The sequence below is a fragment of the Nomascus leucogenys genome, chromosome 7b (genome assembly GCF_006542625.1).
Source record: "Nomascus leucogenys isolate Asia chromosome 7b, Asia_NLE_v1, whole genome shotgun sequence".
In the NCBI taxonomy this organism is placed as follows: Eukaryota; Metazoa; Chordata; class Mammalia; order Primates; family Hylobatidae; genus Nomascus; species Nomascus leucogenys.
In genome coordinates, this window is record NC_044387.1 from 89,438,716 (window position 1) to 89,452,869 (window position 14,154).

Genomic DNA, 14,154 nt, shown 5'->3' on the forward strand with positions numbered 1-14,154 from the left:
ACACCCAGCTCCATTACCAACGCTACCACTGAAGAGAGTGTTGGGTGCTGGGGAGCAGAAGAGAGGAGGGTAGGGCCGGCAGAGATGCAGACATAGGGAGACAGACGGAGAAGGTGAGATAAGGGAGAAATAGAAGAAATAATCCAAAACATAGGACTTTCTTTTTTTTTTAGAAGAAAATGCAAAAATGCATTCTCTGGCATAAGGAACAGTTTAGGATCAAAGGGTAAGATTTTGATTTTAAGTGTTTTGAGGCCATTTTCTTTAGGCCTAAGCCACTGGTAGATTTAGATGGTGGGAGAGATTATTACAGCTTTCTCATGGGAAGCATTTCCTTTGTGATACCCTCTTCTTGAAAGCTTCACTCACTTCGGTTTTATTATAGGGAAAGACTGATAATATGCCAATCCCACACATCTGTCTCAGTGGGTAAATAAATCACAGGAAAGAAGCATTTTGGTTTAAAGGGTAGAAATTCCAGCCCGACTTTGACTTCTGCAACCATCAGCACATCATAGGAATCCCACAATTGCTACCCCAGTAGAATGGGTAGTGCCAGCTATATATGGAGCCTGCCTAATTGCCATGGTGGCCTTGCGACAGAGGGAGGCAGGCAGCTCACACCTCCTCAGTCCCGCAGGAGCTCAGCAATTCCTTTCCAGACAGCAACGAAGGAAGGATCCTTCACTCCTTACCTGGGAATTGTGTCCTTGCAGGTTGCTATTTTTCACGGTCTTGGCTGCTTGAGCACCATGGGGGCCCACATGAACCACTTTTCAGCACCATGTCTCTTATTCTCTGTGTCCATCTTTATTTACTGTACAGAGATGGTTTCAACGAACAAGGTGGTCTCATTTGATACGGAGTTAAAGCCAACAGTTGCTTTGCACAGAAGATCCACAGATCTGGTGGTGCTGTTATCTTTTAATGTTTATCTAAAACACAAAAAGGATTTTACTCATGGGATCTGCACCCACACCCCCCAGTTCTCAGTTAGAATCTGTTTTTAACAGGAGCTCTTACTAAACCTTGGTAAGAAAGGAAAAAAAGAGGAGTTATAAATTATGACTCCAGGGGCTGGCTAAATTAGCTTATATTAGAGAGTGAGCTGGCAGCAAGGTATCAGTCTTTACTGTGTTTCTGCCTCTAGGGAGTTTGTTGAATGTGCTTTTGCAATATAATTTATCAGGAAATTGGTTTTACCCAAAAGGACGTTTTTGCTTTATGTCTTATAGCACTGTTGAGTGCTTAGAAAAAAGGAGAAGGTAATTCCATTAAGCTTTCAATTTTCACTGGCAAAAGAAATGAACTAGATGTGATTGGAAAGATAAGGCACTGGCCTTCACTTGAATGACCTTGCTACAGGGGTTGGGGAATAAGAAGCATGGCCTTTGTTCCAGAGATATCATTTCATGTTTAATTAGAGGGCCAGAGTGCCATTTTTCTTCTTTATAAACCCCAATCTCACTCTGCTGAGAAAATGTCCGTTAAGTTCACGTAGGCAGATCATTGGATCATCATCCTAACAACTTTGGGAGTCATGTGCTCATGCTGGTGACCCTTCGTGAGCTAAAGAGCATGGGCAGGCCAGGTGCGGTGGCTCACACCTGTAATCTCAGCTCTTGGGAAGCCGATGTGGGCGGATCATCTGAGGTCTGGAGTTAAAGACCCCCCAGCTTGGACAACATGCTGAAACCCTGTTTCTACTAAAAATACAAAAATTAGCCGGGCGTGGTGGCAGATGTCAGGAGTCCCAGCTACTCGGGAGGCTGAGGCAGGAGAATCGCTTGAACCAGGGAGGTGGAGGTTGCAGTGAGCAGAGATCGTGCAGTGGCACTCCAGCCTGGGCGACAGAGCAAGATTCCATCTCAAAAAAAAAAAAAAAAAAAAAAAAGCATGGTCAATGTTAAAATCGAGACATGCACGGAAGTGGCAGGCCTGATGTTTGGGAAAGGGCAGATCGCCCTTGCATAGAAGCCAGCAGTCCATTCAGCCAAACCAAAAGGTTTCAGAATTCCCCAATTCTTATTGAATCCACTCTCTTCCTCTATTTTTTGAAGGACATGAGGCAAAAGTAACTTCAGAATTAAATAAATTGACTGGGTGCAATGCTCACACCTGTAATCCCAGCACTTCGGGAGGCCAAGGCAGGAGGATTGCTTGAGCCCATGAGTTTGAGACCAGCCTTGGCAACATGGCGAGACCCAGTCTCTACAAAAAGTTAGCTGGGGCGTAGTGACATACGCCTGTAGTTCCAGCTACTCAGGTGGCTGAAGCAGGAAGATCGCTTGAGCCCAGGAGTTCCAGGCTACAGTGAGCTGTGATGGTGCCACTGCATGCTAGCCTAGGCAACACAGAGAAATCCTATATCAAAAATAAGTAGGCCAGGCATGGTGGCTCACGCCTGTAATCCCAGCACTTTGGGAGGTTGAGGCGGGCAGATCACAAGGTCAGGAAATCAAGACCATCCTGGCCAATATGGTGAAACCCTGTCTCTACTAAAAACACAAAAATTAGCTGGGTATGGTGGTGTGCGGCTGTAGTCCCAGGTACTCGGGAAGCTGAGGCAGGAGAACTGCTTGAACCCGGGAGGCAGAGGTTGCAGTGAGCCGAGATTGTGCCACTGCACTCCAGCCTGGCGACAGAGCAAGAGTCTTAAAGAGAAAAAAAAAAAAGTAAATAAAATTAAGGAAATAATCTCTGTTGCTCAAAGTTAAGATGTTTTCATGTATCTGGTAGGGTTTCTAACACAATCAAGTTCTACACTGGTGCCTCCAAGTAAGAAGCTGGATACAGGACTGCAATACTATGTTTTTGTTTTTCCCTTTTTGTGGGTGATCACTTAAAAATAGAGTTTCGGGAAGGCATGGTGGCTCATGCCTGTAATTCCAGCACTTTAGAAGGCCAAGGCTGGAGGATTACTTGAGGCCAGGAGTTCAAGACCAGCCTTAGTAACATAGCAAGACCCTGTCTCTATACACACACACACACAATTTTATTCTCTAAAATGGAACTGTCCAATATGGTAGCCATTAGCTACTGTGGCTAAATTTAAACTGGGCCAGGTTCACTGGGGCATGCCTGGGGGTCCCAGCCACTTGGGAAGCTGAGGTGGGAGGATCGCTTGAGCCTTGGAGGTCAAGGCTGCAGTGAGCTGTGATTGTGCCACTGAACTCCAGCCTGGGTCCTCATTACCATCCCCCCACCCGAAAAAATGAAAATACAAATAAAGAATAATTTAAACTGATTACAATTAAATCTAATAAAAATTCACTTCCTGGCTTCTTTGGTTTCCTTGTAAAAAAAGAATTCACTTCCTCAGTCACCGCAGCCACATTTCAAGGGTTCAGTAGCCACATGTGGCTAGTTGCTACTATATCGGGCAGCACAGATCTAAAACATCCCCATCACTGTTCCGAGGAGTTCTGTTGGATAGTGCTGCTCTAGAAAAGATGGATTGATAAAGTTGTTCTCCTATGCTCACATTTATGTATTCAGAATGCCCATTTACGTAGCAATTCAAATTCAATTTTTAAAATGTCATCAGATTTTTTTTTTTTTTTTTTTTGAGATAGAGTCTTGCTCTGTTGCCCAGGCTGGAGTGCAGTGGTGCAATCTCGGCTCACTGCAACCTCCACCTCCTGGGTTCAAGCGATTCTCCTGCCTCAGCTTCCTGAGTAGCTGGAACTACAGGCCCGCACCACCATGCCTGGCTAATTTTTGTATTTTTAGTAGAGACAGGTTTCATCATGTTGGCCATGATGGTCTCGATCTCCTGACCTCGTGATCTGCCCACCTCGGCCACCCAAAGTGCTGGGATTACAGGCATGAGCCACGGCACCCGGCCATCAGACTGTTCTAGCTATCAGTTAGGCCTTGCGATTTCATGGCCACCTGAATGCAACAGATTGGTCTCCTTCAGTGGTGCATCTTCATGGACTCTACCTTCAAATATAATTGAATTATCTTAAACTTGAGAATCTGCAGAAAGAGCTATAGAAAGCTTATAGTCATAGTGCCAGCAAGGACCCTCTGAATTTCACATCTTACTTGCTTTCTGCTTTATTGACAGAAGTCTTGTTTTTCGTTGTTTCTATTCACCCTGCTGCCTAAAGAAGCTCTATTGAGGGGGTGTGGCATTAAGGCTGGGAGGCTGCTTTGTTCCACATGAACCAACAGGAGTGGGCAAGATCTATGGGCTGACATTTGCCAAGCAGACAACCCTTGCTCTTGCTCTCTCATCTTCCAATACCTGGATGCCGAGCTACGTGTTGAAGATGAGTCTGTTTCCACGGACGTGTAAGTAATGTGCTTGACTAGAACTGCTGACAACCCCTCTGGTAGTTTCTGTACCAGCAGACACAGGAGTGACAGCCACCTGTGGAAGTTCTGCCTTGTTTCAGGTTTGTCCTCAGATGAGATCCCAGTTTGGATACGTGTACCATAGATTCATCTTTGCTTGATACTTTTCCGGAGCTTCACACCATGGAAGGAGTCTCTCAGGGGTTCTGCATCTTGGGAATACATTGATTTAGATACATGTCCAATTTATAATGTAAGGCCTTTTTCATGGGTTCCATTGCACCATAAAATACGTCAGTTGGTTCTCAATTTCCCAAATGGCAGAGAAGTAGAAGTTAATTCTTTGTGGAAAGGCAACCTCAGGGCTATCTTGAATTCTTAAAGGTAGTGTGTTCTGAATACTTATTAAAGGAGAAGAAATTTGGTATGACTGTCTAAATGATGTCATTTTTCTGTCTGCTTTTGAACTCAGTCATTAAGTAATTAATAATTCTCACCAAAGTGGGTATCCCTTGTTTTCTAAGTTAATTTCAAATATCTCTTTTTCCTAAAGCAATTTTAATATTTGTCTCCTCCCTTCTTCACTCTCTCCCTTCAAAATACGGCTTCCGTAGGTCAAGGGCTTCGCTTTTGATACAAGAGTTAAGAAGAAATTACTTAGACAGATAGTGAGGGTAGGTAAGTCCTTGGGTGAGGCTTTTATTTTTAATGAAAAGCAGCCCCAAATCATTTCTTAACAAAGAGCAGCCTGTAAAATCTAGTTGCAGGCATAGATGCCGGCAGTTGTGCCAATCATGTTCAAGACGGCAGCTCCATCTTCCCTTCTCTTTGTCAGCCACGTGTATAGTAAAGAGGAGACAAGACGGCCCCGGCCAAGGGGAAAGTTCATTTGCATAATAAGATTAGGGTGGGGCCGCCAGCCTTCCATGCGCACCATGCAAACCAAACTGTGAGCCCTATGTAAATCAGACACTGCCACTTCAAACCTGACTATAAAATCCAGCACATCCCCTGCTGGCTGGTCTTTTTCCTCTTGGAAGTCCCCTCTCTCTCACTAGAGAGAGAGCTGTTTTCCTTTCTCTTTCTCTTGCCTATTAAACCTCCACTCCTAAACTCCTTGTGAGTGTCTGTGTCCTAATTTTCCTGGAGTGAGAAGATGAACTCCAGCTATTTACCCCAGACAACATAGCCACTTCACTTTGATGTGTCTGTTTTCTGATGAGACTTTAATGTACTTTAAGTTAGCACAAGGTCCCATCTTCAATGGTAATGCAACCATCATTTCAGTTTCTTTCGAGTATATCTTTCCAGATATCATATTCATATAGAAGCTAATAGGTATATATATTCTCTCCCCTCCTAACTTTTACTAAATGGTGGCACACTCTAACTCATCTTTTTTGTTTAGCTATCTCAGAGATGTTTCCATACCCATGCATAAAAAATTTCCTCATTCTTTTTTTTATGGTTATGCAGTATACTGCTGTATAGATTTACCATAATCCATTTGACCATTTCCGTATTGGTAAACATTTAGGTCGTTTCCAATATTTTGCTATTATAAACAACACTGCAAAGAATATGATACTGTCATTTTACACTTGACGAATAAATATACTGGAACAAATTCTTAAAAGTAGAATGGGTAAACAACATTTGTAATTTTGGTATTTTCTATCTATATTGCCTTCCCTATACATTTTTTGAAATTACATTGTCATCAGCAAAATACTGAATATCCCTCATTTAGCCGACAGTTATTTCACATTTTTAGAAATTTCCCATTTTATAGGTAAAAAATATTTCATGGTTGTTAATTGCATTTACATTACAAATTAGGTGGAACATCTTTTAGTGTGTGTATATATATAAATAATAATATAGAAATAATATTTACATAAAAAATATATTTTTAATGAACTGTCAGTTTACATTGATACCAGTCAGGTTAGTGGTGGCTAAGACTACAGTAGCTTGGACTCAAGAGGTTTATTCTCAAATAAATCATATTTAGGGATGAGTAGTTCAGGCTGGCATGAAGGCTCAGGTTTACTAGGGCATCATGTTCCTTCCTTCCTTCTTTCTCCAACACATTAGTACATCTCTTGCATCTTAAAAGTCACTGTTATATGTAAAATGTTTATTTAGAAACAGAATGCTTGTTCCTTGGTACTGCAAGGAAAAATCAGCATTCAGACAAAAAGTTCTCTCAGCAAGACAATTTTACTTTCTGCAGAAAGGGTGCTCTTTGCAGATGGAACAATGGCGAGAGCACACCTGAACAAAGGAGGTAAGCAATTTTTATCCCTTACGCAGCTTGTCCCTGCTACTGTGTCCTGTCTCCACTGGCTGGAGCCAGACGGCACAATCTAAACTAAAACCTGACTGGCTAATAATTTAAAACTGTCCTAAATAGGTAAAGGCAAGGGAGAACAAAGGAAAAGAGGAAGTTGCTTATGCCAAATAGGGAAGGGGTATAGGCTGCAAGCTGGAACGTGCCTGTGAGCATGTCTAGCACAAATATCTTGGTTAAGGTACAAGGACATAGAATGTCTTATGTGCCCTGTGAGCATGTCTAACAGCTACACAGGCTAGGGCTTAACAAAGAGTTATTAGCACAAAGCAAGGAGGCTTGAAGGAAGTTAGTCTTTAAAAGAAATTATTTCTAACATTTATGATTTATTATTATCCCTTAACAAGAAGGGAAACTCTGAAGAGGAAACTTTATTTACTTTCTACAATTCTACAATAAATCACTTTAATTTAGAAAGGGTGCTCTTGCCATTGTTCCATCTGCTAAGAGCACCCTTTCTGCAGAAAGCAAAATGCCTTGCTGAGAGAACTTTTTGTCTGAATGCTGATTTTTCCTTGTAGTACCTGGGAACAAGCATTCTGTTTCCAACAGTCACCTATGTTCTCACAATAACTATGAAAAAAAAAAAACTAAAGAATTTTTTTTTTTTTTTTTTTTTGGAGACGGAGTCTTGCTCTTCTTGCCTAGGCTGGAGTGTAGTGGTGCGATCTTGGCTCACTGCAACCTCTGCCTCCTGGGTTCAAGTGATTCTCCTGACTCAGCTTCCCGAGTAGCTGGGATTACAGGTGTGTGCCACCACGCTCGGCTGATTTTTGTATTTTTAGTAGAGACAGGGTTTCATCATGTTGGCCAGGCTGGTCTTGAACTCCTGACCTCAGGCAATCCACCTGCCTCGGCCTTCCAAAATGCTGGGATTACAGGCGTGAGCCACTGCGCCCGGCCTCCTCCCCCTTTTAAGAAGCCTTATCAGAAGTTTGCTGTGATATTTTCGCTTGTGTCTCAGCAAGAACTTAGTAACATGGCTGCACCTAACCTTAAGGGAGACTGGAAAATGAGTTTTTTTGTTTTGTTTTCCCGAGACTGAGTCTGCCTCTGTGGCCCAGGCTGGAGTGCAGTGGGGCAATCTCCACTCACTGTAACCTCTGCCTCCGGGTTCAAATGATTCTTGAGCCTCAGCCTCCCAAGTAGCTGGGACTACAGGCATGCACCACCACAGGTGGCTAATTTTTGTATTTTAGTAGAGACGGGGTTTCACAATGTTGGTTGGCCAGGCTGGTCTCAAAACTCCCAACCTCAGGTGATCTGCCTGCCTTGGCCTCCCAAAGTGCTGGGATTACAGGCGTGAGCCACCACACCCTGACAAAAATGAGGTTTTTAACTAAGCACAAAGCCCGGATATCAATTAATAAGAAAAAAGAAAATGAAAATATTCAGAGACAATTGGCAATTTCTGTCACAAATCCTTGGTTAGTGTTACTTTGGGGTTTTTTTCTTATTTGTAGAAGTTTTTTTATATGTAAAGGAAATTATCTCTTTGCCTGCTACAGGACTTACAAATGATTTATTTCATTGTTTATTCTTTTGACTTTGATTATGGTATTTTGTCATGTAACTATTTTGATTTTTTGTACAATTTATCGAGGTTTTCTTTTTTTATAGTTTCTAAATTTTGAATGATATTTAAGAATGCCTTCTCATGCCAAAGTCTATCATGGTTTCTTCTAGTACTTTCACAAGGATTCAGAGCTTGAAAGATTCAACCCCAAGGTCAGAGACCTCTTGGAACCAAATTTCCTATCTAAGGTGTAGGCAATAGAAGTGGCAGCTGGCTCACTGGTTACTGGCTGGGATAATTCCAGTATCTTTGGAGACTTATTAGAGTAGGCTGACTCTATAATAGTATTGAATGGGACTCAAAGATTAATGCCACTAGCAGGTGCCTGCAGCATAGTTAGAGCCTGGATCGTCATAGTACAGTAAGAATTTGCACAGAGTGAGATGCAGGTGATGTTTCTGAAATGGAAAAGTAGCCAAATCAGAAATTCATTAGTAGGAAACACAAAAGGAATCCAAGGGATGTTCATCTGTAAACCTGAGAGAAGGTATTTTGAAACTGTCGCTGTTCACATTGGCAGGTGACTACTCACTCTAATAGCTCCTTCCTGCCTCTGGTGATACTAATGGACAGGGCAAAGTCCCCCAGCATACCCCATGACAACCTGCAGCCACAGCGAGTTAGCAAGGGCTACACCCGTTTGCCTGGACACGACTAATCTCTTATAAATATCTTATTGATTTTGGTAGGCTGCTAATTATTTTTCCTGGAAAAAAAGTAATTTAAATAGGATGCTACATTGATAATGACATAGTTTAATTGATTCAAAACACATTTTTAAAAATTTGATGAATACACACAAAGAGTTGTTAGTCAAACATCTATTAAACTTAGTTAAACATCTATTAAACACATTTTCCAAACGTGAATTCTAATGTTGTTTATAGCTCTGGATTGAAATATTCAGAGAATTGAATGTTCTTCTGGAGGTATGCAAATATGTTCTATTATAGGAACAGAAAGTTAAATGCATAGCAGTTGGAAACATCACCTTAATTTGTTCCTTCTAAAACCAATTAGACCCTGAAAAGCATTATATCACATACTCCAAGAGAGTGAGATGAAATATTTGAAACCAGAGATAACATTAATGCCACACCTTAAAATAGCACTTTTCAAAACCAGTGAGATAATCTTCCTTTGCTCCTCATCCATGGGACACCGAAAGGAGGAAACTAAGTAATAATCAACTTGCCCAGGTGGCTACAGAGGTAGTTTTTGGAAAAGCTACAATACAACCTAGAATTCCTGATTTTCAATTCTCATAAGTCATTTGACAGTAGCCAAAAGTTAATAAGAAAATAGTTTTTAACACGACTTACATGGCCCTTTCATTTCATGGGAGATTAAAACCATGGTGAATCTAAAGATTTTGTCCCCAAGCCATGCTGAGACTTACGGGTTATCATACCATTGGTTATAGGTCTGCTATTCCTTCTATGGCTAAGACAACTTCTAGCACTCACCAGATTATTTTAGTAACCGGAAGAGGAAGAGGGGAATGCAAGTGCCATACATGACCTTGTGTGACTCCACAAACTCTTTTTAAGCTTCTTGGAGAAATAAACAAGGTTTGTTAGTTGCAGAGGTAAAATGTGTCATAATCACCAAATTGACTCCTGTAGACATCTTCTGCTTGAGGTGTATGCAAAGAATTTTTGTGAGGTACAAATTAGGTCAAATGTGTCCCGGGTTTTTTGTTTTGTTTTTCTAAAAAGCAAAATTTTAAGGATTGACACAAGGGACATACAAAGGTTGAACATCAACTTTTAATCTTGAAACCTTTTATCCAGTCCTCAAATTATTAACATGAAAAGGAATGATAAATTGCAATTTTATCATTACCATATTACTGTGTAACAAGCCCTTGTTACAAAATCTCCCTCTACTGTCTCCAAAAAACCAATAGAAAACCCATACATTATATTACCTAATGATCTATTAACAGATGAAATTTTAACCAACTTTATACCAGGAAACTATGAACAGAGGTACTTCAATCACATAGCTTAAAATATGGAGAAAAGACAGGTAAAAAAATTATCTTAACCTGTAGTAGTCTTTTTTCTTTTTAAAATTTTTATAAAATACACTAATTTCCCAAAATAAAGAATATTATGACACATTGGTGTCAACTTACACAGATGAAAGCTGATGCCAGCTTTTTCCTAACTAAAGTTCATTTCACCAAACCTTTATATATTACATGAATATCCAAGTAAAGTATTTTTTTAAAAATTCAACACACAGGAACATAATATACAGTGTTTTTTTTTTTTTTTTTAAAAAAGGTTAATTTAGGAATGATTTCATCTTCAACCACATATGTATCTTTTTAAGACCATGAAACCTCTTGTCATTGCAAGACTTTTCAGTTCATGTTTCTATTTCCCAGTTTTAATTCTTAAAAGAAAAAAAAAGATGAAAGGGTTTATTATGTATTTCCCATGAGAAAACTGTGGTAAGGATCTTATTCATTACCAGGCTGTCTTCCTTCCTTTTGTTTTCCGGACTACCCAGATCCATGACTGCGTGGCACCGTAATGAAATCAATGGGAGAGGCCAATGACATCAAAGAATGGATATAAAAAGACAGGCTCGCCTGGATCCCGCCACAATTGTAAGGTGTGGGCAAATTCACTCCCACCAAGCCTTCCAGAGCTCCACAGTCACAGGAGTAGTCTCCTGGTTAACTCATCCTTGATGTCTGTCTGCTGGGAGGACATAAAAGACCATTTTCACTAATGACTTGTGTAGTGGCTAATGCATGCCTTAGCCAGAGAGGGAGCGAGTGCACTGAAGAGACCTTGGTCAGTAGTGGCTTTGGGGTAGAGAAGAGAACACTGTTTATTTTTACACCTCCTGAATTGGTCAATTCTGAGTACAAACTCACCTTAACAGGAAATCGCAATGAAATATACACACCATGCACAGTCTATATTACTGTGGGAATCCAGTAATACATGCAAGACGTGGGGAAAGAATCACAATGGATGAGTATGAACTTTTCACAGTGTTTCTTATAGCCTTTGACTTAACACAAGAGCATCACTTACCACCACTATCTCACAAATGTTTTACTTGTGTCCTGGGCATGCAGGTCAGTTGGGGTAAAATGTGAAATGACGCTTCATAGCCATTCTCAGACAGTGAGTACAACTTCAAGTTCCCCTACTTTCCAACCAAACAATTGAGCTGCTTCTGCTATAAAACTAAATATATTTCTAAATACATTTTGTTCAAGGGTTGTGCTGTATTCTTTCTCATTGTTTCAGTCATTTCATTCTAGGAAAATTAAAAACGCACACAATTAAATTGAGGACTAGGTCTTCAGGGTGATTCCTATCAAACTAGAAAGAGAGGGAATCACTAACTTCTCTTCTCTCAAGTTTCTGTCTCTCTACCCCAGGCCCTAATTGATACTGATTCATTTGTATGTTTGGTTTCCCAAAGAAGAAAACCAAATTAGAGAACTGGGATTTCTATCTTAAAGAAGCAAAACATAACCCCAAAATATAATGGTAGCAGGGAGGAGGAGAGGGGAAAATGCATTCACTCTATGTCAAAACGAATCTCTTGCTCTCAACAGGAGATAATCCAGCTTCTCCTTAGCTATCATTTCATAAATTAATAATTTCTTAAAATCATAATCCAAAGAACGTATCTATTATACGAAAAGTTCAAGTTTAAAAAAGCAAATAAATTAGTTAAGCCTTGTAAACAATTGTCCATTTTAGTTATATATCTTAAAAAAAAAAAAAAAGGTTTCTCTGTGTAGTAAATCAGACAGTACAAGGCACACCTTATACATCCGAATCCAGACTAATAAAACCCACACAAACATCTTCTTCACTCTGCTCGCTGGGGTAACTGTGCTGGGGCATCAGAGTCACATACCAATCCTTTGCCCATCTCCTGACCATCTGGAAGTCCACAAATGTGCTCTTTCTGTTAAACTGCTTTGTGCTATTTTGTTGTGTGAAGTGATTTTAAGCCTCTTCAGTGTCAGTCTCCTCATATGTTTTCCACAAAGCTTCCTGGGAAAAGGCCAGTTTTCCCATTACGTTGTAATGTGCCTTTGAACCAGCCATCCTCTCGTTTTTTATGAACAAACACAATATCTCCTTCTTTAAGTTCAAGTTCTGCCTCACTCTGAGGAGGATAGGAAACCACCACCCTGTGCCTAGAAAAGAAAGAGATTTTGGTTAAGGCGATTCAAAGCAGTGATTTTAAAAAATGGTGTACTGTTAGTCTGCACAAACCTTCAACATAAATAGGAAATAACATTAATTCATTCATGATTGTAAAACAACTCAAAATGCTGCTATTTTCTGTTTAGTAGAGACTTGGTACTAACAAAGACCAGATTTGGATATGTGTGTCAACCCACTACTGATGGCCCAGACTGGTTCATCTGAGTGACCTTAACAAGGACAGCCATCCTTGTTCCCTACTAGTGTTTGTATCTTGGCCATAAAGGAGAGTTTTGTTTCATTTCCTAGGAGGGGTATCATTTCTATCCCTCCCTACTCTCCAAGGAAACAGGAGTGAGTTTATTTGATTGGTGAGGCTGGGAGAAGTAGCTGAGCAGGGGGGTTCAGTCCTCTCTGAACTGCCTGCCCACAGGCTGAGGAGCCTCTGCTCCATCTATGTTGTAAGCACACAGAGGTCAGGAAGGTGAGTCTGGAGGTCTGTCTCTGTGTCCCTATGTCCCTTACACTGGGGTTTGACACGGGCGAGGCAGCAATTCTGAGGAAGGTAATCTGTCCCACACACCCAGATTATCCCTTGGGAAGGTAGTCCCAAGGTCCAGACATGGAGGGGAGGGCTGTGGCCACAAATCCAATCCAGTATTACCAGTAATGAGGTTGACATTCTCATCTCTATTATTCTGACATTTGGGTCTGTTTCTCCTTGGCTCAGAATTTGGAGTTAGTGGGAAAGGTGTCATTATCACTTAAAAATGGCAGAAGCCTACTTGATTTAATATTATCTATGCCTCTGCCTCCATGCTCCTTAGCTTTCCTATGCAGAATTACAGCTTGTAGGAAGCCAGAGGGAGGTGACTTGTTTTACATTCTATATCCTTTTATCTTTCTCTATTTTTTACAGCATTATTTGCATTACTCTTCTTCTCAATAAAAGGGGGAAAAGAATGGTGGTGTATGGTAGCCAACCTCCAAGATGACCCTAGTGAACTTTGCTTCCTGGTATTCACACTCTTGTGTAGTCTCCTCCTATGATGCATAGGATGACCTGTGTGACCAATAAAATGTTGCGGAAATGACAGTGGGTGATTTCTGAGGCTAAATCATAAAAGGCATTGTGGCTTCCACTTTACTTTCTCTTGGATCAGTCACTCAGGAAAATTGGCCGCCATGTTGTGAGGACACTCAACATCTCTATGGAGAGGAAACACATGGTAAGGAACTGAGGCCTCTTTCCAAAAGTCTAAACTAACCAGAAAGTGATGTGAATAAGCCACCTTAGAAGTGAATCCTCCAGCCCCAGTTGAGCATCAGCTCAGGCTGATGTCTTGACTACAATCTCAAGAAATACTCTAAGCCAGAACCACTCAGATAAGCTGTTCCATAAATATGTGACCCACAGAAACTGTGAAATAATACATACTTATTATTGTTTTAAGCCACTGAGTTTTGGGGGTAACTGGTTACATGGCAACAGATAACTAATAAATATATCTTTCACTGTTTGATGCTAAGTAATGAGTAGTCAGTCATAAAGTTGATTTTGGGTTTCTACTTTAATTTGGTTCTCAAAGTCAGAAAATGAGTTTATAGCCTCATGGGACCCACTCCTGACTGAAGGTGAAGAACATTATGGCTTCAAAATGATAGGCAGAACGAATTCTATACAACTGTCCCCAAACTTCTGAAACCCAGGTGAAACTGCCTGCTCCTTT

General features: G+C 40.7%; 1 protein-coding gene across 3 annotated transcripts in view; it reads right to left on the reverse strand.

Annotated features, from left to right (window-relative positions):
* Positions 1-9,981: 9,981 nt before the first annotated feature.
* SH3RF1 (SH3 domain containing ring finger 1) overlaps positions 9,982-14,154 on the reverse strand; it is a 175,239-nt gene continuing 171,066 nt past the window's right edge. For all 3 annotated transcript variants that reach the window (XM_030816315.1, XM_030816316.1, XM_030816314.1), the window contains one exon: positions 9,982-12,414. In XM_030816315.1, the coding sequence (XP_030672175.1) occupies positions 12,246-12,414 (169 nt within the window). In that variant the 3' untranslated portion in view covers positions 9,982-12,245. The remainder of the gene's footprint in view (positions 12,415-14,154) is intronic.